Below are 26,106 nucleotides of genomic sequence, written 5' to 3'. Positions count from 1 at the left end.
CCTTTTTTCTTCCTGTTTTTATTTCTTTTCTTTTGTTTTTATTCCATAATTTTGTGTTCCATCCACAACCCTACAATACACAGCGAAGTCCGCCGAACCGGGATAGTTACTCACCTCCGCCACAAACTCCGCATGCATCGCACTATTCCAGTAATCACCGCGGTTCCTACCACCAGTACGATGTAAGAGCACATGTTTTTTTCTGTTTACCATTTTTTTTTTGCATAGTTTGTTGTTCTGTGTTATCAGTTTTAATCGTGTTCTTAGTTAATTGAATCGAAAGACTTACATGAGAGAGAAACCGCCATTCCCAGGATAAGCACAATATCCAAATTTTTCACTTCAAAAAATAATATTTCTTATAATGCAATAACCCAAATAATTCGTTTAGAGATCGCCCGGCTCCGACCAGGACAGCCCCGTTTCCGGTTACAGAGAACGCGTCCCGATTGCACCGAGCATTTCGACACACTCCATGAAGGTAAGTCGTTAGTGTAATTGTGATTCGATTCAAAGAAACAAAGCAAAAGTAATTTGTCAATTGCACCATCAGGAATCGTGGTGTAGTGGCAACCAAATTATGATAATCGAGAATTAATAATCGATTGCACAGAAATACTCTAGAACCGTTTTTTCTTCGTTGTTATTCATAAAGATAAAATATTATTTATACAGAACGCAGTTGGGAAGCGTTCTTTTATTACGTAACGCAAAAAATCGAAATTTTAGTCCCCTCCCCCTCTCTTAACCAAATTTCCAAACAAATTTAAAAAAAAATGGAGCGTAACACAGCCTCCGATCCCCCTCCCCCGTATCTGCGTTACTTTATACAAAAAAAAAACTCCCTTATTGGATTAATATCACCGTTTGTCGGCCATAGCGCGAATTGGTAAAAGGATTTAGCTTTTTATGCTCGATATTTTACGTTCTTGTTGCTGTAGTAATTTTTAAACCCGACATTCGATTCGGTTTAGTGTTTCATACTGCGCGATTTGACCCTCTACTGCCCATTTTTTTCGTAAATTTTAATTGTTCCCGTGTTCAGGAGGTAATTTTGCAGCAAATTCTACAAAAAACTTTGCTTGTCTTGTTTTCTTTTTAGTATTTAAATTTGCATTAATCTTGTTTAGTTTATGTTTGTTTTTGGTAGTATTTTGCCTATTCTACCTATCATTACATTTTGCCTTTTCTATTTATTTTTTATTTTTTTAACAGCCACTTTTTCATTTTTTTGTTGTTTTTTTTCACATTTTCTGCTATAATATGGCATCATTATCATTTAAATTGTAAAAAAATCGTAGAGGCATATTCTGGGACACTACAAAATTTTTGCATACTTCATTTAACTTAAAATATAGGAAATATTAGTAAAAAACGTAACTTAATCCACCTTTAGGTGGTTGGTGCCTTCCTCTCATTTATAGAGTAATTCCAACCCCCCTAAAGTGTCCACATTGTTTATGGATCTCCGCTAACGTGATCGCAAAAAAAAATAAGTGATGAGTAAAAAAAAAAAGACTACCTACAGACTTTTTGTCAAGATTATACAGACACCGCCTTTGAGGAAAATGGCATCCCTCTACACGGTTTTTTCGTGGCGATCAGACCCGACCAGTTGAGGTTATGTAAATTCAGACCATTTTTTTAAACTGCTTGTAAGTGTTGATAGTCAGATCTTGAAAATTCTTAATCCACAAGAAAGGTTATATCAGAACCTTTCTAAAAATATATAATATGACAGGTTTTTATGCAAAAACCACCCTTTTTGCGAATTGTGAATTTTATATGCAGCAGTTTTTTAAGCATAACTTTTGATGTACTTTACGAAATCTTATAAATTTCAATAGGGGTTTATGGGACCCCAAGACGAATCGAATGAGGCCAATAAAAAAAAAACACAGACATTTGCTCAGCTGGTGATTCTGAGTCGATATGTACAAATGACGGTAGGTCTAAGAGGTCTAATTAAAAAGTTCATTTTTCAAGTGATTTTATAGCCTTTCCTCAGTAAGGTAAGGAAGGCAAAACGTTACTTAATCTACCTTTAGGTGGTTGGTGCCTTCCTCTCATTTATAGAGTGATTCCAACCCCCCTAAAGTGTCCACATTGTTTATGGATCTCCGCTAACGTGATCGCAGCATCTAAGAGGTCCTATTAAAAAAAGTGATGAGTATAAAATACAGACTACCTACAGACTTTTTGTCAATATTGTACAGATACCACTTTTGAGGAAAATGACATCCCTCTACACGGCTTTTTTGTGGCGATCACACTTGACCATTTGAGGTTATGTAAATTCAGACCATTTTTTAAACTGCTTGTAATTTTTGATAGGTAAATCAGATCTTGAAAATTCAAAATCCACAAGAAAGGTCATTTCAGAACCTTTCTAAAAATATATAATATGGCAGGTTTTCATGCAAAAACCAAAATTGTGAAATTTATATGCAGCAGATTTTTAAGCTTAACTTTTGATATACTTCACTAAATCTAATAAATTTTAGTAGAGACTTATGGGACCCCAAGACAAATCGAATGAGGCCAATACGGTCAAAATCGGCTCAGTCAGTGACGAGATATTCCAGTAACATTGGTTCGGTACACATGTCTACATACAGCCAAACACACAGACATTTCGTGTTTGCCATTTCATTAGGGCACATAACTTTTTTAGACAAGCGTGTGTCCCTTTCACACCTTATGTAAACTGTCATTCGAGTGAAAGGGATACACTATTGTTTACAAAAATTATGTGCCCTTTTGAAATGTTAGGCTCCATTTGCTCAGCTGGTGATTCTGAGTCGATATGTATAAATGACGGTAGGTCTAGGAGGTCTAATTAAAAAGTTCATTTTTCGAGTGATTTTATAGCCTTTCCTCAGACATGACATTTTCAAAAAATGGCAAAGTTCTTTAAATCAAGTCAAACTTCCAACTTCAACACTAAAATATTATTCTATCCAATGCCTTTAAAGATCATAAATTGGTTGAAAAAATTATTTTTGACGAATTATTACATCGAAGCCCGTCTAGAGGCGGGGTTGCGTTAGAGGGCTAATTGTTTGAAGTTTGGATGAGTAGGTAGTTCAAAATTTTTTTTCTCACAAATAAGTGTTAGTGTTAAAAAATAGTTACAAAATAACTCAAATCCCAGTCAAGGTGGGACGTGGAGTATTTAAAAAAAATATATTTTTAAAATTCATTCTAAATCATTTTCGGTCGTAAAATGTCGTAACCTTTATCGTTGCGAATAATAATATCATAAATTTGATAAATTTGAGCTCAATTTTAGTACCCAATACTGTACTGCACATATTTCGAAGATGTTCACTAGGCCTGCACTACCACAGTTTCCGTAAATTTGAATTTTAAATGGAGGTAATTGCTGTCAAATCGACGCCGTCGTGCTATCTTGTTGTACGTCGCTTTTTGACGTTCCGAGAAACGCACGAGCACGCAATGTAAAAAAAAACTAACTTAATACACCTATGTGGTTGGAGCCTTCCTCACAACAATGGCTGTACACAAGTTTCATCTATTTTTTAGATTTTTTAGCTTCCAAAAAGAACATCGATATCACTTAAGTGGCCATATCTCGAGACAGGTTTGCCAGATTTTCAATGTTTTGGGCTCGTTGGAAAGGTTTTTTGATAACCTAATCAACGATGAGTCGGATGATGGACCCGGACATAGTTTACATACATTTAAGTGAGATCCGGCTTCAGAAAAGTACATAAATGTCAGTTAAGTGGCCATATCTCGAGACAGAGTTGCCAGATCTTCAATGTTGTGCACTCGTTGGAAAGGTCTTTTGATAACCTAACCAACGATGGGTTGGATGATGGACCCGGACATAGTTTACATACAGTTAAGTGAGATCCAAATATATGTGAAAACTCATTTTTATACATAACTTTTGAACTACTTCTCGAAACTTCAATCTGTATAAAACTCGATCTATGGGACCCTAAACCAAGTCGAATGCATTAAGTTCGGGTCAAATCGGTTCAGCCAGTGCCGAGAAACATGAGCTAGTTTGTTGGTCACATACATACATACACACACACATTTAGAGCAGGATTATAGCCTTACCTCAGTGAGGAAGGCAAAACGTTTTGTTTGGTTGACCATTCTGTGCATTCAGGTGCGGCATTGTGAGCTGCACAAAATGGGGTTCTTAACTTGATTTGGCCAGTTTGAAAATTAAACTGAAGTTGCCAGTCAGATGTTGCAAATGATAAATTAAATGCTTTTAACGCTACCGAAAACATTTCGCCTTTTTTTTGATGATTAATTTACAACAATTTAGTAACATTTGAAAAGGGCGCATAAGCATTTTGACAGCTGGAACTATTATGCAAATTCCGAGACTACAGGTAACTATTTAACAAAACCCGCAGTATTGAAAGGTAGCTGTGCAGGCCAGCTATTTATTACCACGTTCAGTTTTGTGAAAAAGTTTCAATTAGCCCGAGAATTTGCAAAATAGTTCAAACTGTCAAAATGCTTATCCGCCCTTTTCTCGTGTTGCTCCAGAATTTAAACATCATTTTCTCCTTATCTCCAGGAATACTACCAGTCCGACTACCAGCGCCAGAACCCGCCCGCTCACTATCGCCACAGCCAGCTTGACCTGACGGAATGGGAAGAAGGAGGTGGCGGCGGCGGCGGTGGCCACACCCAGCAGCAGCAGCATCACATGAACAACAACAACGGTCACTCGTCCAGCCACATCAACCAGTTCAACCAGCATCCTCAGTCGAACCCGCAGTCACAACAGTACGGCAACTCCGGCCATCCCCAGAACCGGCGGAGCATCGGCGCCAACAGCGAACGGGATCTTTACCAGTACCGCAACGGCAACGGCAAGGGGCCCGATTCCCGAGACGAGTGGGAGGACGTTGACCGCCGGCGGAACGAGAATAGGTTGGTACTTTTGATGTTGAGTTTGTTGGGTTTTGGATAATTTGGTTGGTTGTTTTTAAGGAGATCGGATTCGAGATTTAACGACAGTGCAAGTGTGATATCGAATGCCGTTCTGAACCACTTTGCCGGAGTACACCGGAGGCCTGTCAATAGAGTGAGTATCGAGGCAATGCTAAACAAATCTACTCACTTACGAAGCAACTATTTCTTTTAGAACTCAAACCTGCTCTCGGCCACGCTGTGTTTGGTGAAGGAGCTCGACTATCCCAGCCTGGAGGTGGTCGAACATGCCGTTCGGTGTCGCATCGACGAGCTGGCGGAATAATTTTAAATTTTGCTGAAATCCCGAGCAAAACACCAACACCAATCGCGCTGCTGTTTTATATTTTTCTTCTTCTAATCTTCTACTAATAGTTCTCTCAGTCTTGAAATTTCACCCGTTTCGGGGGTGCGCGAACGAATCGCAATAACTTTATTTCTTTTCTCTTCTAACAATTGGAAACGAGAGCAAATAATCCGAGAATGGGCCTTGTCAAGATGCGTTCAACCGCGCGAGGGAACCGTGTTAAATTAAAAACAATTTGTGATTCACTTACATTGAGAAAAGACTTAACCACATGCCAGACAAAAGAGCATGGAAACAGCAACAGGATCATATTGTCGCGCGAATGATCAACTCAAATAAAACTGTATTCATTAGTAACAAAAAAAGGTGAACAACATCAACAACAAAACAAGAAGCAAAACACAATAATCTGCCAACTTTGTAATAGAGAATCGTAAAACTAGAAAGATAGTAGTTCCCAAGAAACTAACACCCCTCAACATAATGCCTGTTAATTATTATTTATAAGGAAACATAGCTTATTTTGTTATGTTGAGAGAGAAAGAGAGCGAAATAAATTGCAGCTATAATTATTTTATACACATCCTTTTTGGCAGCTTTAAATGCAACCCTTACTAGCGTTTCAGTCCAATATCAGTACAAATCGAGCAGCAAGTCAGGAAGAATCGTTTTACAACAAAGAATAGAAAATTGAAACTGAACCAGCAGAGTGTAGCAGGTACTGATGAGAAAGCATTGTATGATTTGGATAGTGGCATGCAAGATTGCATTCAAGTTGTTTCAGTGCGCGCGCGCATGCGCCAAAAATCCGTTATCATATGCGAATTCGTCCAAACTTTGGGTTTTTAAGGCTCGCTTAGATGCAGATGTCGACATCCTATTGCCGGCAGGTGTTTTCAAAATTATTATAGCGCAGATGAGATAAAGTTGCGGAAACGTTCTAAACGTGACAAAAATCAGCGAAACAGCAACTGGGTAATCGGCGCTGCGACGAAAAAATAATGCAATGGTTTAATAAACAAGTACTAACAAAAATTAAATAGTGTTTATTTTCTTTAGTGTCCTGCAACTCGAATGGTACTAAGCGGATTATTGTTCAACCTAAATATCTAGAGTTTTTTTATAAGGTCCTATTAAACATATGTAAACATTGAGTGTATCTCTTTCACACCTTATGTTAATGTCCATCGGAGTAAGCGGGGTTCACTCAATGTTTACATTTGTTTTTAGGACCTTATAAAAAATATTCCAGATATCTGGAGTTTTTTTTAAAAGGTACGAATAAAACCAAATTTTCAGTGTTTGCTGTTTGGGTGTTTTTTAATACCCCTGACTCAAGGCGGTTTTAAAAACACCCAAAAAGCAAAAACTGAAAATTTGGTTTATTGGACCTTTTCAAAAAAAAGCTCGAGATATGGTATATTCCTTTGACTTTTATTCAGCACCAGGTTATTTGTTTTACTACATATTACATACACTCTGATAATCAGCAGTTATGACTACTACTTAAAAAATGGGTTTTAAAGTTAAGAGATTTCTTTACTAATCTGTTTTTTTTTTGAAGATCAATCCACCTTTTAATTTTCGTACCAAACATAAACCATTTTTTTAACTCAATTTTCACCGATAGAATATTTTGATTTATACAGATTCTGATTCAGGCCAGTAAAACACAACTTTCTCCGTATAAATCTCTGATGGGGTATCTCGGTTTATAAAATGCTGCTTCATCCACGCCGTGCAATAAGTTGAACCATTAGGGTGTAATATGGTTATATGGAAAAAATTAAAGTTGTCCAAATTTAGTGAGCACAGCACTTTTTCAGTTCCTATTGGGGTCCTCAACAACTCCCCAAAGTTTGGGACCAATTGGTTTAGTCGTCACTTTGCGCAAAGCAATTCAATTTTCCATATAAATTTGTATGGAGAAAACCATTTTTTTGGATTTTGATATTTATTGAATCCACGTTTCATGCTATATCAAAACCGGACTCATATTCGGATGCTCTGGAATCTGCTCTACAACTTTCCAGAAGAGAGTATGGTGCTAGCTTGCCCCTAAAAAAAGATACAGCGTGTTCAAAACTCGTCTAAAATGTGTTTTTTGCTCGAAAATCACGTTTTAGACGAGTTTTGAGGGCTCTATATCTTCTTTCAGGAGCAAGTTAGCACCATACTCTCTTCGGCAAAGTTGTAGAGCACCTTCCAGAGCATCCGAATATGAGTCCGGTTTTGATATGGCATGAAACGTCGAATTGTTAAATATCAAAATCCTAAAAAATGGTTTTCCCCATACAAATTTATATGGAAAATTGAATCGCTTTGCGCAAAGTGAGGACTAAACCAATCGGTCCCAAACTTTGGGGAGTTGTTTAGGACCCCAAAAGGAACTGAAAAAGTGCTGTGCTGGAAAATCGATTTTGATATTACACCCTATTGAACCATAAATCAAGAAGCAGTGGTAACTCTGTGTTACTCAGTTAACACAAGTTCTCAGTTAATTGACACACAGTAATTTTCTTGTGTCAGTTTGACAGATCATTTGCTGAAGATTCAACAAACGTTTCTGGTATTTCAATTATCAAAATTTGATTTTGCTTGCCATTAAAAATGTTTCCAGTACTGTTATTTATACTTTATACATTAATTTTTTCCCAGTTTTCTTACCTTTGTTTCTAGAGATACATAATTTAAAAAAGAACACAACACATTTGGAAGAGGATTTTCTCTCGGCAGCATCCAAACAAAAAGTCTTTGGGGAAATATACCCTTTCTAATCAAACAGCTATCTTCGTCATATGGAGAGTTTGATGCTCGATTAAAGCTCTAAAATACTATTAAGGCTCAAGTAAGCACGCAAATGTACGCCACTTACTGGCCAAAAAAATCAAATTTAATGCACTTTTGATCATAATTTCTATTTTGCGAGACCATTTCTCATCATGTTGTTGGCACACACATCTACACGCAAGATGAGAGGTTAACTGCTTACCGAAAGTCGCCATCAATATCTTTTCACTTGCGCTAACGATTTCAAAGCGCTTAAGATATAAAATTGGTTCCAAATACCGGCAACATGTTCTTTTGCCCATTAGTTAGTCACTCACTTGAAAAATAATCCTGAAACATGTAAATAATTAGGAAAGGGCCAAAAAAACAACAAACACGCCAAGCCTTTTGACGTTTGACTTTTGACGACCCATTCCAATCGAAGGTTGAAGAAAGCCGAGCGAGAGGCGAAGGCAAATAAAGAACAAAGGGTGACCACCAACACCACACAGAAAAAAATATGTAAATTTCCACGTCATGTAAACTATGTTTCAAATGTAAACTTGGTACATGTAAAAATTAAATCAGATGTAAAATGCTAAATCAGATGTAAAACGCGATAATGTAAAACAAAATTGCATGTAAATAATATATCTAATGTAAATGGAATTGATTTAGGCAACAATGGCGAAATTCGAATCATGTAAATCTTAAAATAGATGTAAATATCATCAAATGTAAATTACGAAATGTGTAAACTTACATTATCCTTGCTGTTCAAAAGGTGACAGCTGGACAATATGAAACAGTTCTATTTTGTTGTTGTTTGGAAGCGGTCGTGAAATAAATGGTTATAATCGAATGCACTTTAATTTATGCAATTATGCGCTGTTAGCACAAGTGTAGCAACCGGGCTTTCTTCGCCAGCATTCGGTGAAAATCATTCAAATCAAAACAAATCGCTGTTAACGAAAGTGTTTATGATTCGTCGCCAGTCGGCTTGCTGAACATATTGGTATGGCCAGGATGGCCACCAGATGGTCCTGGATCAGCAATTGGTTATCGATTTTAAGTAAGTATTGTAGGTTGGTGTTGTGATTCGATGTCGAATTATATAATTTCCAGCTTTTTTTAGTTAAAGATTTGCTCTTATTTGGGTTTGAATAGACTGAAATGCTACACTGCTTAGATGTTCAAGGAGTTGACGAATTTGACGCTGAAGTCCAAAAAAACTCGCAAATCAGTAGTCGTGCTTCGTTATAGTTGCCGATCAAAGAGGACCAGATCTTCCGTCGTTGCCGGGAGAGCAGCTCATCATCCTGTGGAAGGATTTGTACCTTTCGCCGCACTCAATGGGCATTCCCGTACCAAAAATGCACCCGCTAGACGTCGAGAATCGGTTCACGCTGCCCGGCAATTTAAGACGGGTGAGTTCTTCATGAATAACAAGCTTTTTCAGGCTAATAAACTAAAACTATGTTAAAAAACTGAAAACATCAAAATTGACATTCTATTTATATGCCAGAGCCAGCTGCCACACTTCCGTAACCCTCTCCGGTCTCGCTCTCCAGCAGATATCACATTTCTCACAATATAGATGATAACGGGATTTCAGTTGTATCAAATTTCTTCATAAATCACATTAAATTATAATTATTTTCTTTATCTTTTATTCAGCTGGAAGTCGCGGCAGTATTGTTTACATCTTCCGTTGACTTTTCTCGGTTGATTACGGTTGTACGTTTAAAAAATCTGAGTGATTAACTCATTCATGTTTTTAGATAAGGAGCAATTTTGGATTAGAGTGTAAAAATTGCACCGTTCCACCCAAAATTGTGCGGTAAAATGCCGTTTCGACCTGTTTTCCAACGCCCTTTCATGTGACAGTTCATGAGCTAGCGCGTTGTAAACAAAGCTGCAATAATTATTTTGCTTTTTCGGGTTTTTGCTTCGCCGTGAGTATCGGTTTCGGTCGTTTCGGTTCTGCGGTTGCCACCAACCACAAAGTTCCGAGAATGCTGGTGCGGCACAGCTGATCAGGAGTCATGCATCAGGGAGTTCCTGCTGGGAAACTTTTTTAATGTCCTGGAAAACTTCTAACAGGAACCGAACAAGGCGAACAGCGTGGATTTTGTTTTTTCACAGGTGAGATTCTATAATGTTTTTGTTAATTGCTAGATAAAATTTTTAATTTTCCTTTGGAATTTGCTAGATTTTAAAATGTAAACGATATCTTCACCACAGATTGCTAATGTAACAACGAAGAGTTCAAAAACGATGACAATGAGGTGGAACGTACGCCCAAGAACCGAAGGAAGCAGATTCTGGTGCAAAGAATACGGTTCTTGAACTTTCTGTCAGCAGCGAGTTTTCTAAGATAAGGTAATTTCCACTTTATTTTGCTTTAAGTATGATTTCTAACAATGATTTAGTTCTTTTAGATCATCACCATGTTGACGCAGCGGTCATCGCAAACGACGGCCATCATTATTTTTAGAATTTGCCAAAATTTCAGCGTGAAAACTGCAACTATCAGGTAAATACATTCTTTAGTGTTAAACTCACAAAAAAACTTTCTTTGTCACTGATTAAACACTAGGATTTCTTCTAGACTTAACCCTTTAATGCAAATGGTTACAACAGTGCTCACTCTTTTACATGATTTTGTCAGAAAGATAATATTTTCACTACCGTCATCAGTGATAAAATTAGGTCTGGGGTGAGATTGGGTTATACAAATTTCAGCAATTTTGTATGATCCAATTTCACCCCCAGAAACAATGTCACTCCTGATGACGGTATGTAACTTCATCTTAAGCGAATTGGGACAACTGTTCTAGCCAGCTTCTAGCAATATATTTTGATTTTTTATTGAATTCAATTAAAACAGGTACAAATCACCAAAAATAGTGCATCGGATCCCTAATTTGAAGCAATCCTTACAAAACTGCTGTCCATATTTAGACTTTAATCCTAAGTCGCCCCAGTTAACTGTGACTTATTAACTAACTTCTGGCCAAAATTCAATCAGAACCATAAAGTACGAGCTTTGTTTTTAACCAAAATTTAAATAAAAGTTGATAATTATGAAAAAAAAAAACAATTTTGCAACTATGGGCGTGTACCTAAATAAACTCCGTTGTATCTACAATCTGATAACAGTATCAGATTTTAGATTCAACGGAGCAAAAAAAAAATTTTTGGTCGTGTAGGTTTACATCGAATTTATTGGAAATTTACACGTTTTGAAGTGCTTTTGGAAAGGCTCATTTACGATGAAACTCATGTAAATTTCCGATGAAATTAATGTAAATATACATTATTTATCATGATACCTTTTGGTACATGATAAATAATGTAAATTTACAGGAATATTTTTTTCTGTGCACCAGCAGCGTCTGTTGGAGTGAGCCAGTGATGCCAGGAAATATTCTCTATAAATGCAACTTTTCGTGAGTGTTCGCTTAAAATTTCATCTATTTTGGCAGCACTAAGCAAACCCAAAAGAGCGCTGGAAGAAAAAAGCACTGAGCTGAAAATAGAAAAATGGGCGTGGCCCAATGCATTCTCGTTTGATTAGAATACATTTGGGAATTGTTGTTTTTAAATGCTTGTAAAAGGAATAGAATAAATTTTAGTAAAAGTGAAAATAAACAGAAATGTTTGCAAAAAGTTGCTTTACTCGTTGGTGGACTTGGTTTGAGTAAATTTCATGGTACATTCCAGATTATCCAGCATCATTCAAACACGACCGCTAATTAAGCTTAACGGTGCACATCAACCGGAGCTTTTGTACCCAGAATTTTGTTACAGACATTTTAGTATCTTCAAAATTACGGGTAATATTGAAATGCAGGCCAAGGATTGATACCTAAGAGCATGCAATGGCATTGGCCTTGTTGCGTGCTCTTCGGTTGACGTCCACGTAAGGAACATCCTGGAAGGAGCGCAACTAACTACATCCGTAGTTCTGTTAGATCATCCGAATTATCTTGATCAGAACAGTATAGCTCTGGTTCCTTGCGAGTGTCCTATTTTCTTACCTCCACGTTGGCTTGGTTTTCATGCTGACCTAGCTGGTGGCCTGTGGAAACGGATCGTAAACCTTTGACCACCGCGGGTCAGAGTCGAGACGGCTAAAAGAAAGGGGCGTGACAATGTGGGAAAGGGAAGTAATTTGTGATTGTAGACGGTATTGTTTTGATTCGCAGTATGTTGAGTACCCGAAACATCGCACAACGGGGTTTCTCTTCTGTTCATTCTCAGCCTCCTATTTTTTATTTTGCTGTACTGATTCTCAATTTCTAAAAATATACTTTTCCTTAATGTACTAGTAATATCAAGTCTATTTATCATTTGTCTAATCTTTTTTGATTTTATTGCGAATTTATTTATTTGAATAATTCTTTATCTGTCCTATAAATTATCATTACTATAATCTAAGCTTGTTTTGTATCTCTATTTATTAACTATTGTCTAATTTCACATCTAATACATCTAGCTTCTCATATTTATTCTTCAAAATACGCTCATCATTCTCTTACTATTGATACTTGATTTTTATAAAATAAATTCTCTTTTATTGTCTATTGTTTTCAATCTTTACCCTTTTTCCAAACAAGTGAGGTTTGAGCCCTTACTCAATTGATGGAATGGTTAAAGGATTAACACAAATATTACTATTGTATTTTTGGTAAACTTTTATAACAACAACACTAGGAAAGATTTCAGGAGAAAACAATACTCAGTAAAATAACAATTAGTTTTTGAATTCAAACTAAAAATAAAACAGTTTTTGCTTTAATGAAAATTGATAGGCACACTATAAATGGTTAGGCGCTTATACTTACATCAAACCCTACGTAATGTACCACCCCCGGCCGAGTTAAAATGCGTAACCGGAAAAGAAGGTGTGCATGCCTGGCACGAACACTCAAAGCGTGTTCTAGCGTGCTGCTCGTACTGACTCAGAGCAAGGGTGAGATGTAGGTGTAAGGGCAGTGCGTGTTCGTCGGGAACCTAGTGCATAAGATCGGTCAAGGCCCGTTCTTACACTGAAAATTGCGAATTGCGAATTGCGAATTACGGGTAATATTGAAATATTTTTTATTCATCGCTTAATGTACTGTCCACAAAGTGATTTACCACAAAGTTTGACTCATTTTATAATCCCGTTGTTGCAGGATTGGGTCCGTAAGTATGACAATTTTGGAAAAAGAAGAGCACAACTTCCTTCGTTGCTGTGGGTATATTTCTCCTACAATGAAAAAAATATTTGAATTTTTGAATATTGAAAATTTGGTATGTTGAATATGACATCTTTTTTGAGTAATTTTACATAAAAAATGTGTATAAATGTGAACCTGATGAATATTTATCAAAAATTGATGAAAATTCATCATTTTTTGGGGTAAAATTATTATTTTTTTTGACACAAAATCTGTCACCATTTCCTGATGATTAATACCATTTTTTTTTCTGTGTAAGTGACAGTTTGACATATATGCAGTTTCGGATTATTCAGCAATTTTTTTGTTCATTGCCGAAATTCAGCAAAGGTGATGATTACTGAAGCGCATTCAGTTATTTATTTTACTGAAATGGCAATCCAAAATTTGCCTTGTGAATTTGGCATGGAAATTTGCTAGGCACAACGTTGACGAATAGTATAAACGAAGTCGAGTCGAAATTTTCGCAACTCAAATACTCTCTCTGTGTCGATATTGAAGGGACCGTCGAGAGTCGAACGAAAGAGTCGAAGCAATGGAGCAATATTAATATCGAGATGATCGACAGCCAGAGAGTCAACTGTATGTGTTTTGGATGATGATTAGCAAGCCATTTCGTCACTTTATATTTAGGGTTAGTGAATTTTCACGAATTTTCATAAACATAATGGATTGAGCGGGATTTGTGTTGATGAAAGATACGCTTAGAGAAACATTCCGATTTGTTCAAAAAGCCGAATGCATCGAATACTAAACTTAAAAATTACTATTTTTATGAAATTCGTGGCACTTACTCGATATACTTAAAATGGTTTTGGTCTGACACCTGTTGGGCAGTCATATTTTTCAAATAAAACAAATTCGAATCCACGATCTAAACATGTAATTTTTAGTTTCCAATAGTACGGCTATGACTAACTCATTAATCATTTTATTGTCTCAATGTCATTGCATTTTTAGCGTTGTGCTGAATGTGTACAATTTTGTTTTGATTTTTATTTAATATAACAGATATATAGTTCATTGTTTGCTCGTATTTTTCCTTTTCCGTAACAATGTATTATTTCCATAACCATAGAGTACATCAAGATACGGGTTTAGCGTTTATTAGAATGTCTGATGAGAACAATCGAAATTATCGTGGAATTCATTCATCGCCTTGGATTTTCTTTCGTTTTTTTTATTTTTAGATATTTGTTGATGGTTAGAGCAATCTTATATTTTAATGACATACTATATGAATAATCTCAAGCAAGTTAAGCACATATTCATCAACTTTTCTCTTTTGCATTATATAGTGAGTTTTCTGCCAAAGTACTGTTTATTGTATTTATTGTCTTTCACAGCAGTTTGCTCATTCTTGTCAATCTAGCAGAATGTATGTGTGTACATGTTTTATATATTAGTCATTTGTTTGGATGTTCAATCAACAGAAAGACGCCAAGTTTGGTCGTACTTTTAAGGGAAACTAATTAAAATTCTCATCATAGAATTTATACTAAAAATTGACGCTTGATAGAGATGCCCCTATCAGAATGGAGTTCAATTTCGTCCAACTTTCGAGCTGAAAGTAGGGCGAAAGATTTATAAATAACAAATACTGAAATACTATATTCAAACCAAGGTTCTAGTTGTTGTAAAGTCATTCCGGTGAGGAAATATACACTTTTTCTACACATCTACGACGAATATTCCTCTGAAGTGACATTTGTTTGGAAGCCCTTTGATTTCAGTGTTGTTTCATCTTAATGTTAGTTTTTTTTTTTAATTTAAACAATAAACTTTAACAACTTTGTCAAATAAACTCATAATTGAACGTTCTTCAAGGAAAAATACAATTGAAATTTCCTTTCGATATGTCTTGATTTGTTACTCCTGATTTACTTGTTCAAAAAATAGCTACCAAAAACAAAGCAAACACTTTCAAACAAAACATAATCGCTTGAAATGACCCCTTTCCTAAATGAAAGGCGGCAAATCACAATTGCACACTGTCCCACCTTCGCCCATTTTGCACCACACCAGGCAAAGTTCGTCCCAATTCGGTGTCGTGTTCGGAGCAGGAGTGGTTCGACTATCTGTTACCAGATCCGTCCCTTGGACTGGGCCTTCTTCCTCACATGGACCGCACCCGTTGAGCTGAACTTTGGCCGTGGTTCCGCAAAACGCCTTGCAAACGGCCGCATGATCGTGGCCAATCGCAGGTGGTGAAGTTGGCTTGCAGTTACACTTATTTGAGCCTACAAGAAGGATAAAAAATAATTGGTTTTGCTATTTGCAAAATACTCTCATAATTAAACTTACCTAAACCATTCTCACAAAGCGTGAGACAAACTGCGTCTTGTGATTTGCGGTCTAATTTAATGCGGTTGGACTCATCGACGGCATTTTGCTGCAGGCAGGCCAGCCCGCAAGCCGGCCCTCCGAATCCCTCACTGTAAAAGAAATAAAAGAATAAAGTTTTAGTTATTGTATTCATACCAAGAGAAGCTAAAACAATCTTAGTGATGTATATTGTGTCTTTGTGTCACGATGTTCACGATGTCGGCCACTATTGCTAGTACCAACCAATAGTGTCTTCCTTTTAACTACAAGGACTTCGCCGCCCTGGGCTCCTAAGTGTTTGAGTACGGCACGGAGCGACGGCGCCGGATACCCATATTTAGAATTTTTAGAGCGCCCGCTGCGGGATTCGAACCAGCAACCTCTGGATTGTTAGTCCTTTGCGCAGTCCGATTGAACCACACGGGTGGAGGAACAATGGAGCTTCTATCCACCAAAAAAAAAATAAATAAATAAAACAAGCGCCTCCACTAAAGTAGAGAGATACCCCCTGGCCTGATTTTTTAGGCAATAATAAGATTGAGCCAGGGGATCCCTGTTGTCGATTTTTTTAAATTATTGTCACCCTACTCCACTCCTTGGATTCATTCTTCTAAGGAGGCGCTTGGTTTATTAAAATGGCTCCATAGCATTTATGTTTAAAAATTATTTTGTTTTCGTAGTTTAGCCAAATAAGGGATTTTAATTTAAGCTAGTAACTACTGTAGGCTCGGGTTTTTATTACGTAAGGCTAAATTTGGGATATTTAAACCCCACTTCTTGCCCTAAATTCGTTACGTAATAAAAGAACGCTCCTTATTCGTTCCTTATGGCGAACGATTTCAGCTTCTGACAGATTGGATCAAGAAGGATCCTTTGTCTTATGCTCGATTGGTACCTCCATTTGACAGTTCTCGTGCTTCGATTCGCGATTAAAAGCTCAAATATTCCGACAGATGGCGCAAAGCATCGAAGAATGGCGATTCAAATTTTCGCTGTTCGGTTACATAGGAATGCAAACTTAAAATTGAATTTACAGCTCTTAGAACAAGTTTTGAGGAAAAATTCAAGTAGTACGAGTGTAAACTTTTTGCCCTCTATAAATTAACGCAATAAAAAAAATTGGAAAAAAAATAATTTTGAAAAAATAATATTGTTTAAAATGATAGAGCATCAAAAGTTAACAAAGTATCAGCTCGAATTTTTGCTCAAAAATTGTTGTGAACGCTGGAATTTAACAAAACAGAATTCGCATACATAACCTCAAAGGGCGGAAATTTCAATCGACATTCTTCGCTCTGTTCTGCTACTCAACACTAGGTGTCGCATGTCGTTTGGCTCTTGAACGGCAATTGGTACTTTTGGTTTGAGATGACCGTTCTCTAATAAGCTCCAGGCTCTCTAGGGTGTGCAACCTCAGTCAACCCTCTGCTGCAGCGAATGTCCCCTTGAGCTGTGATACTAGAATAAGAAACGTCTCCTTTCCTCTAACTATCCCCCTCCTATTAGCTATTTCGAAGGTTATTTTGTAACTTTTTTCCTTCAGTAGATTTACTCGATTCATTAAGCACCCGCAAACTCTGTTCCTAACTTTGAATTAATCAGCTGTTGAAAGGTAGTCCATATCTCAGCTTAGGATAGTAACTTCACACCAATTTTGCTTAAACAACGAAATAAATAAATGAAATAAAATGAAAATGAAAATTTAATTTTGTTCTGTCATTTTTCAATCAAATAATTGATTCCGAAAAAATATTCTCTTGGAAAAGCTTGACATCCAAACATTTAATAATTAAATGTTTCTTATAATGTCAATTTATTTTCATTTATTCAGCATTTTATGAACAGCACTGGGCCAGTCATTGTACAATTTTCGAAAGCCGTCGCAGGCCGAACCTCGCCCGCGGGCTATTTATTAGGCACGTCTGGTTTTCACATTAATGAAAACAAGTCTATTTTTTTTTTATTTGACTAAAATGAGGTCGCAAAACTCAAATTTTAAGTTAAAAGCAATAAAAATAGGAAAAACTAAATTTTGCTAATGATTTCATTATCCGAAGTCCATACGAACCTTAGGATAATCGAACATGGGATAATCGAAACCTTGAGTAATTGAGGCTTCGAAAGGAAGTATATATAGGAAATTAGCATACAAGTTTCTATCATTAGTTTTAAAAAGTTGTTTAAATAGTGAAAATCAGAAAATTTGACGGAGTTAGGAGCGTGTGCTTAACCTGCCAAACATATGAAAATTTCCCCTACTAGTCATAATTATGATTTTTAAGTCACTTGATTACACCTTAAAACTTGATTTTGTTTGGTTAGAAGGTTGTTTGTAGTTTGTTAGTGAGTAGAAGGTTGACCTTCTCGTGCTTAGCTCCGGCATTTAAACTTTCCATTTATGATTCTCAAGAAGGCAAAGTTCGCAGAGTAACTGAACCACCGCAGCTGAGAAGATAGGTTCGAAGGAGTGCCAACACATTTTTATATATGTTCCAGACCCAATTATAGCGGTATACGCACTTCGGAAGGAACCGGTCAAGAAAAAAAATCAAATGGACAGCAGCGGCAGCGAAAGCAAGCCAGAGAGGGTGAAGAAAAGCCCCAAGAAAACGCTCCTTCTCCTTTATTCTGCTGTTCGTAAAGCTGTTTCTTGACTTCTTTTCTTCCGATCTGCATACTAGCCTTATACAAAGCCTTGATTGTTTAACACTGGAACGCCCAACGCATCTCAAACTTACACGGATGCTCAAACCTCCAAATAAGTTGGGCCGGTTACTTCAACTCGATGGTTCTCGAGCATAACTCAACCAATCGGGACGATTCTTCATTACCAGTTACTTGTAAGTAGAGCGTCCAATTTCCCGGGGTTACATAATTCCCGGGAAACGGGAAATTTGAAATTTAGCGAAAATTATTCTGATCCTGTTTCTGATTAATATTTTGCAACAGAATTGTATAGAACAGCAACTTTAATGTCCAAAATGAGTGTGAGGATCAATTAATGGCTTGAATCCTTGTAAAAAACCATGCAACTTTGAGGAAATATTATAAATTTTCTTATTAAAGACAGCATTTTCAAATCGTCAAAAAATCACCAAATCAAAAAAAAAATATTATTAGTATTTTTTGTTGAGAAGTATTTTTTTAATCAAAGTTTTTGGACAGTGAAAATGTATACTCCACAACAATAAAATTGTTTATAAATTTGTATCAGTGACCATAACGGTGAAATGAAAAAAAATATCATGCAGATATAATTATTATTTCAGAAAAAGTAGTTTTAACTTGTAAATAAATAGATAATCATTCAATTTACCTTAAAAATCTAATTTCTAGCGCTATTTAACTTAAAACACTATTTCATGAAACCAAACTCAAAGTTTTACAATATTTGAAGCCAGTTTTTGAAATGCGGTTGCATTCTTTTGGGTAAATATGAAGCTGTTTTTAAATGATTTTTCATGATTCCATTTATGGTAAGATTTTATATAATTTATATAATTATGTGGCCTGATAAATTAATCAGATTGAAATAATTTGCATGGTGTATGTGTGGTTGAAATTTAACGATATTTTTTCATATTTAAATTTATAACTTCAAACAGTTATTTTTCGTATAATTTTAAACGAATTCTTCTCGAACAAAAAAAAAATGAAAAATTTAATTATATCAATTCAATTTACATCCAATTTGGTCAAGGTAAACAAAAAAGGCGAATATCTTATTTTGAAATGATATAACAAAAAAAAGTCGTTTGTATGATTTCAAAACATTGGTGCCATAAAGTTAGGAAAATGTTATTCCCGTTTGTATTTTGGGAATTTCCAGGAAATTGTCAAATTTCCCGGGAAACGGTAAATATTTTTTCCGGGAAATACCGGGAATTCCCGGATTTGTAAAACGCGAAGAAAAACACTGGTAAAAAAATCATCCTGATTGGTAGAGTTATCAGTGTGCCTAACAAATAATTCCTCATATAACGTCATGATTCGAATTCCCGGACGCTTCGAAACCCGGACACTTCATCTTGTTTTAACAATTATTTGGATATAAGTTCGCATTATGAATGTCAAATCTGTTTTATTTGATTAATTCCAACATCAACTTTCATTTAAAGTTTGTTTGAAGGCTGTAGTTAATGCCAAAACAATTTAATACAATAAAATTATAAGTTTACCAAAAATGCGAAACATTTCACTTGAAATATTTCATAGGCGTTCAAAGCACCGGGAAGGCAAAGTAGAAATTTATGGTGTCGATTTCCTTAAATTCTAGCAAATGTTTATATAAACTATCGATTGTTTTGATGTTAACAGCTTATTTGAGACCTAAAGAATGCCATTCACTAACATTTCAGTCCAAATTTGTGCTATTCATAAGTAAAACCGAGTGTCCGGAATTCGAATCAGCTTTTATCAGTGTCCGGGATTCGAAGCACAACAAATCATTTTAAATTCAAAATTCTGATAAAAAATTGTTAAAAAAGACTTATTTTGCATGTATTTTCTTGAAACTGACTATTTATACTACATCCTGATGATGTTTCTACATTTCCAACTTATTACATGATTTTTTGCCAGCTATAACAAAACTGATATGGTACTAAGTGTCCGGATTTCGAATCATGACGTTAGTGACACATTGTTTGTGGTATAGTGAACTAAACAACAAATCGTTTTTACTATTTTTTTCTTCATAATATTATTTTTATAAGTTCCTTTTCGGTACTGGGACCTGGTAAGGACCGAGTCGGCTTTTGTAATTACATTTTACTTAAAGCTAAGAGTAATTACAGAGGATCTTGTGTGTTATGTTAGTGAGAGGGAAGCCGATTAACTAAGGCTTACTCGGGGTTAGTAGAGAAGGGATTGATAAAAAAGACAAGGCGTGGAAAAGGAAGGGGGATTGTGTAGGGATCTTAGTTGGCGCTGCTGGCCTTTGTTTTTGTCCTAAGCCGCAACTCGGTGTCTTTTTTGAGGGCTTGGGCGTCCGTGTAAGTTTCAATGCTGCTAGTAATGAAACCGAAATTGTCTAGTCGTTTACTATTTCGTTTTATAAGACTTCATCGATCATTATTTTAATAGACAATCACACCGTCAGAGAATATGGGCGGCAATCGAACCCCATATCATGAGGCCCCATATCGGCAGGCAAAGTCGCTTACCACCGCGCCACGGAGTCCTTGTTATTCCAGTAGATTTGTTTACCGACTACACAGAATTTAAATATAACATCACTCCATCGTTAGCAGCACCGACACAATGATTTTATCTCCCAAAGTGACCCATCAGGATCAGGAACAATCATTAATCATATAAAAACCACATCTCTGAACACCATCACCAACCAGCCATACACACTGATTTGGCCACCAGCCAACTTCCAGAACCGTTGGACCATTGAGTGTCCCTCTCCTGCACAACTTTTCCCATTAAGATGACACACTCACACTCGGTTCTTTGGCACCATTTGTCACTGGCAGACATCCCGAAACAAAAAAAAAATCCCCACCAGAATTCCCGGGACCGCACCACAAACACTTTTCTTCTGCACCCAAATCCACTTTGGTTGGTTCGGAACTTACCCGCAGAGTTGTTGGCAGGTCAGCTTCCAGTTCACAACTAAAGTTTTTCCGACCGGATCTTCACTTTTACCCGCCTGGAGGGTGGATGGTGCTTGTACTTCCTTTTGGGTGGGAGAGTCCTGCGCGGTCACTGTGGCCGAATCCTGAGCAAGGACATGCGCAGACAACACCACCACCCAAAGAATTCCCCTCTTCAGCAGCAGTAGCTTCATGCTGAATGACCTGGAATATTGACGGTGTAAATAAATGAATGGGACGTGAAATGAGAGGGCGTGGATAATTCGAATTAATAAATTGGAATGAAGGATGAAATGAAGGAAGAGAAATTATATTCGGAAACAAAAGTTTGTTCAATATGAAAAAGTTGGAAACTATAAGGTTATATTGAAAAGTTTGGCAAACATAATCCGTAAAAAAAAAAAAAAAACTAAGCGTGCATATTGTATTTCTTCGCATTTGTGAAATAAATGATGAATAAATAATTCAACTCTTTCAGAATTATTGAAACTTAAAAATAAACAACAAACCGCGATCGATAAAAATAAACAAGAATAAAAAATAAAACATATTTATATGAGATGTACACTATCATTTTATTTTTAAGGGAGCCAAGAGTTCTGATTAAAATGGTTGTTTTCATAAATGAGTAATTCCAGCCCAAAACAGATTTTTTTAGGTACTTTTTTCTCGACCCTCTCCGATTTCAATAAAACTTTGTAGACATGTTATCCTACGCTTATATAAGCCATTTTTGTGTATATGGAGCCAGTTTAGCTCGATAATGACATTTGAGAATGGCGTAAGTATTTTAAATATTTTTGTATTTCGTAATTTAAATATAGCTGTATCTCGAAGCCATTTTTGTATCATCGTATCAAAAAGTGGGCTTTCCGAAAAAAATACACTGAAAGAAAACAACATTCCACTTTTATGAGATTTTTTGATTTTTAAGTTTAAAAGTCAAATTTGAAGGTGAGCTCACGTTTTTTTTCCTTTCAAAATTTTTGTGAAAAAAGCCTTAGATGTTACAAAAAGACTCACGAAAAATGCAGGATGGAGCAACTCACCTAAAAAAACAAAAATCATTTACTGAAACTGTTTTTTGGACTTTTGTCCTAAGTCCAATCCTTGTGAAGTTACAGCGGTTTTAAAAACAAAAATGTTGAAAAAATAGGTTTTTGATGGTTTTTGGCCATTTCTATATTCCAGACTTGATTTTTCAGTCTCGAAAACATTATTACCGGAAAGCTCGTCCAATTTTCCATAAGTTTGTCTTTGACTACATTTCAATTAGATGTATGGGCTTATAGATATAAGCTCATAACTGAAAACATAATATTTTTTCAGTGTTGTATAGTAACCTGGATAGTAAACTTAAAAATCTAAAAATCTCATGAAAGTGGAGTGTTTTTTTTTCTTTCAGTGTATTTTTTCAGAAAGCCCTTAAAATTTCCTACAAGTTTGTCTTTGACCACTTTTTGATACGATGTAACGGCTTAGAGATACAACAATATTTAATTTACAAAACACAAAAATATTTAAAACCCTTACGCCCTTCTCAAATGTCATTATCGAGCTAAACTGGCTCCATATACACAAAAATTTCTTATATAAGCGTAGGATAACATGTTTACAAAGTTTCATTGAAATCGGAGAGGGTCGGGTACAACCGATTCCCTATTTGACATGGAATTGCTCAAATTTAAATCACAGTTTCAAAATGTTTGAAGCAACATGATCTTCCTTTAGTATTTTGTTGATATCATGCAAAAAAATGGTTACAAATTGGTAATTTTTTTCGATTCTACAAACAATATCAAACACATGGACGTCAAACCAAAATCGGAAAAGTTTCGCTGAAAAACCAATTTGAAAATATTTTTTTTTAGAAAAAGGTATTGGACCATTCATAAACGACGTGGACACAATTTTTGAAATAATAGATCCCCCCCCCCCTCCTTGTGGACAATTTCCATACAAAACAAATATTTTTAGTATGGAGCGTGGACAATCGAAAATATTGGGTTTGATAATTTGATTTGTTTCATGTGACTTAGCCAATGTTTTCATATTTTCAAAAACCTTTAAATTTTTTATCTAAATAGAGGTTTAAGTAGTTCACAAAACTATTTGAAATGAAATTTTCTGCATTTTATATCATGTTCAGATTGTTTGGGATCGATTCAAAAAACCGTAATCAGGGTTGACATTAGGTCATACAAGTTTTGAGATTTCTATGAATAACATTGCGGAATAAAAACTCATTTTTATATATTTTTTTATAATTTTGTTGGTCGGTGTAATTAAAACAACTTGTTTTAATTTGAATTAAAAAAGATTTTTCCTAACCTTGTATCGATAAATTTATGACACTCACTACGATTAATTCACTGCGACAATCAGCAAACTTTTACTCAAACCGGACCTGCACTTCCAACTCGTACGTTGCAACTGATAGTGAAATACATTGGAACCATGCGTTGACAAATTTCCGCTTCCCAGTGATTTACTTTGTATGGGTAAACAGTAATTATGATAACTGTGTGCTTTCCTGTTGTGCGGGAATCCTGATGTATAGCGCAATGAGGTTAAACAGTTCAAATATCACCCAAATATATGACAAACTAGAAATAATTTTGAGCTTCAAGAATATTGGAAATAGAAATGAAATGAAATTTTCTAATCTAGATACGGCTGCCGGTAGGGTATAATGAAAAACTTCAAAACAATCCAACTGTATCACTCAACTTGTACCGAACAATCACGTGATTGTAAATTTAAACTCCCCCAGCTACTGGACTGGAATCACACACCCGATTGATTGAAAGATCCTCCACCGCTGATCTACCGATTTGGACTAATTTCAGCCAACCAATTACGGTTCGATTTTGTTCATTCTGGCCTGGGATTAAAGTGGCAATATTTAGTGCCCAAGATATGGGCCCATATCTTTCACGGGCTGTTGGTGTCACGGTAGTGTGCGAGAGTTGTTTATATTGGAGTAAACGCGACATGATTTGATAATGCCTCCATCGATTTGCAAACTAGGAACCCTCCAACGAAGTCAGTTCGTCGCTGTCGTGCTATCTTGTCGCACGTGCATCTTGGGCCAAATTAAGTTGAGAACGCCATTTTGTGCAGCTGCAGCATGCCTCACCTTTTGACCTTCACATATCCCCAAAGTTCGATTTCAATCCTACGATATTCAAAAAAACGAAAAAACTGAAAGAATTTTCAATCTTGTCGTGCTATCTTGACACACCCTGAAAATTGATGTAAACGCGACAACTGGCCAACTGGATTTCAGGTCAGAACACGTTTGACACACGTACAAACCCCACTACTGCAAACATTTTTTATTATAACTGGGAACCTTAGCAACCAAATTCAATCAAACTTCGGAACAGTGCACAGAATGATCAACTAAACAAACAAGCTTGTTATTGTTTAAATTGCGTGCTCTATGTTTTGTTTATTCAAGGCCAAACATTAAAACACGTTTTTCTCGGAACGTCAAAAAGCGACGTGCGACAAGATAGCACGACAGCGTTGAGTTGGTAGTAACTGAACCGATACTGGAGGAGAGATGGCACCAAGTGCGGCTACGTTTAAGGCTTTTTATACGCATGTCATAAAATGAGCAATTTGCTGAAATCGCACCTTTATAATCAGGCTCCAGGTATTGGGCCCTAATTGAGTTGCCATCTGGACCATGGTGAGTGTAATGTTTTGATTTTGCCTGTAGGGACGCAAACAAATTTTTTTTTTAAAAAAAGGTTGAAAAGAAAAATGTTGCATTAGTATTTTTTTTTGTACTTCTTTTTCCTATTGACTTATACATTTATGAACATTAATTCACATTTCTGCATTCCTCACCTGAGAAATTTGACCTCCTAGATCCTCCAGGGGGTTTTTGAGAGAAAAAATATTTAAAAAATTATAGAAGGGTATTTGAAAGAGTCGAAAAAGTCGAAATGATTAAGGATCCAACAACCCTATCAAAAGTTATAATTACTTAAGTGTCACCTGATTTCATCACTAACTCACTGAACTGTCAAATCGGCGTTCCAATTGAGCAACAAGATCATGCAAGAACAAGGTTGGAATCAATTTAAAATAATTTTGTCAAAAAACGAGACTTATAACAATTAAAAGTATTGTAAAACTGTTGTTGATAATAATCTGGTAGTTTTTATTATGTTTGTGCTTGTTTGGTACAAGCAAAGTTCCAACACCAAAGAAAAACTACAAGTTTTTCAACCTTAAATTTGAATGACTTTGGGTGTTTGGAATTTCTCCCAGAACATTTCATTTCCCTATGTAGGTCCCTAGGTCGAAGGTCTTCAACCTTCGATTGGAATGGGTCGTCAAAAGTCAAACGTTAAAAGGCTTGGCGTGTTTGTTGTTTTTTTTTTTGCCCTTTCCTTATTATTTACATGTTTCAGGATTATTTTTCAAGTGAGTGACTAACTAATGGGCAAAAGAACATGTTGCCGGTAGTTGGAAGCAATTTTATATCTTAAGCGCTTTGAAATCGTTAGCGCAAGTGAAAAGATATTGATGGCGACTTTCGTTAAGCAGTTAACTTCTCATCTTGCGTGTGGATGTGTGTGCCAACAAAATGATGAGAAATGGTCTCGCAAAATAGAAATTAAGATCAAAAGCGCATTGAATTTGATCTTTTTGACCAGTAAGTGGCATACATTTGCATGCCTACTCGAGCCTAAATATTATTTTTGGAGCTTAAATCGAACATCAAACCACAGACAAACAGACGTAAATCATTGAACAAATTTAACGAAAATCCATCAATCACAAAAAAAAATGGAAAAAGGTTAGCTAGTAGCTCGATCTGGTGGCCAATACTAGCATTAAGCATCACTGTATATGAGAATTGGTTAGTGTGTGAGTGAACGCGGTCACTCTT

General features: G+C 36.1%; 2 protein-coding genes across 6 annotated transcripts in view; one reads left to right on the top strand and one right to left on the bottom strand.

The window, feature by feature from the left end:
* Positions 1-6,312, top strand: part of LOC6052234 (transcription factor mef2A) — a 55,984-nt gene extending 49,672 nt beyond the window's left edge. For 3 of the 5 annotated variants that reach the window (XM_038260651.1, XM_038260650.1, XM_038260653.1), the window contains 5 exons: positions 84-182; positions 392-481; positions 4,568-4,926; positions 4,987-5,080; positions 5,141-6,312. In XM_038260651.1, coding sequence (XP_038116579.1) covers positions 84-182; positions 392-481; positions 4,568-4,926; positions 4,987-5,080; positions 5,141-5,251 — 753 coding nt within the window. In that variant the 3' untranslated portion in view covers positions 5,252-6,312. The remainder of the gene's footprint in view (positions 1-83; positions 183-391; positions 482-4,567; positions 4,927-4,986; positions 5,081-5,140) is intronic. The other 2 variants (XM_038260652.1, XM_038260654.1) reach the window with 1 other exon arrangement.
* A 7,823-nt stretch (positions 6,313-14,135) lies between these two features.
* LOC6052233 lies at positions 14,136-25,221 on the bottom strand. Its single transcript, XM_038259947.1, has 4 exons — positions 25,206-25,221; positions 21,180-21,401; positions 15,574-15,704; positions 14,136-15,509 (listed from the first exon to the last, which is right to left on the bottom strand). Exons 2-4 carry the CDS (start codon positions 21,389-21,391, stop codon positions 15,229-15,231), a joined length of 624 nt encoding a protein of 207 aa, XP_038115875.1. The 5' UTR covers positions 21,392-21,401; positions 25,206-25,221; the 3' UTR covers positions 14,136-15,228.
* Positions 25,222-26,106: the final 885 nt, after the last annotated feature.

The sequence above is a fragment of the Culex quinquefasciatus genome, chromosome 3 (genome assembly GCF_015732765.1).
Source record: "Culex quinquefasciatus strain JHB chromosome 3, VPISU_Cqui_1.0_pri_paternal, whole genome shotgun sequence".
Taxonomy (NCBI): Eukaryota; Metazoa; Arthropoda; class Insecta; order Diptera; family Culicidae; genus Culex; species Culex quinquefasciatus.
This window is presented reverse-complemented; position numbering and strand designations above follow the sequence as displayed.

What these genes read in the sequence shown, in the direction of transcription:
- LOC6052233 (XM_038259947.1), bottom strand. Translation starts at nt 21,391, where the DNA reads ATGAAGCTACTGCTGCTGAAGAGGGGAATTCTTTGGGTGGTGGTGTTG. An exon ending in ACCTGCCAACAACTCTGCGG is followed by an intron (nt 15,705 to 21,179) that starts GTAAGTTCCGAA and finishes TTTCTTTTACAG; the next exon opens with TGAGGGATTCGGAGGGCCGG. An exon ending in GCTTTGTGAGAATGGTTTAG is followed by an intron (nt 15,510 to 15,573) that starts GTAAGTTTAATT and finishes TCCTTCTTGTAG; the next exon opens with GCTCAAATAAGTGTAACTGC.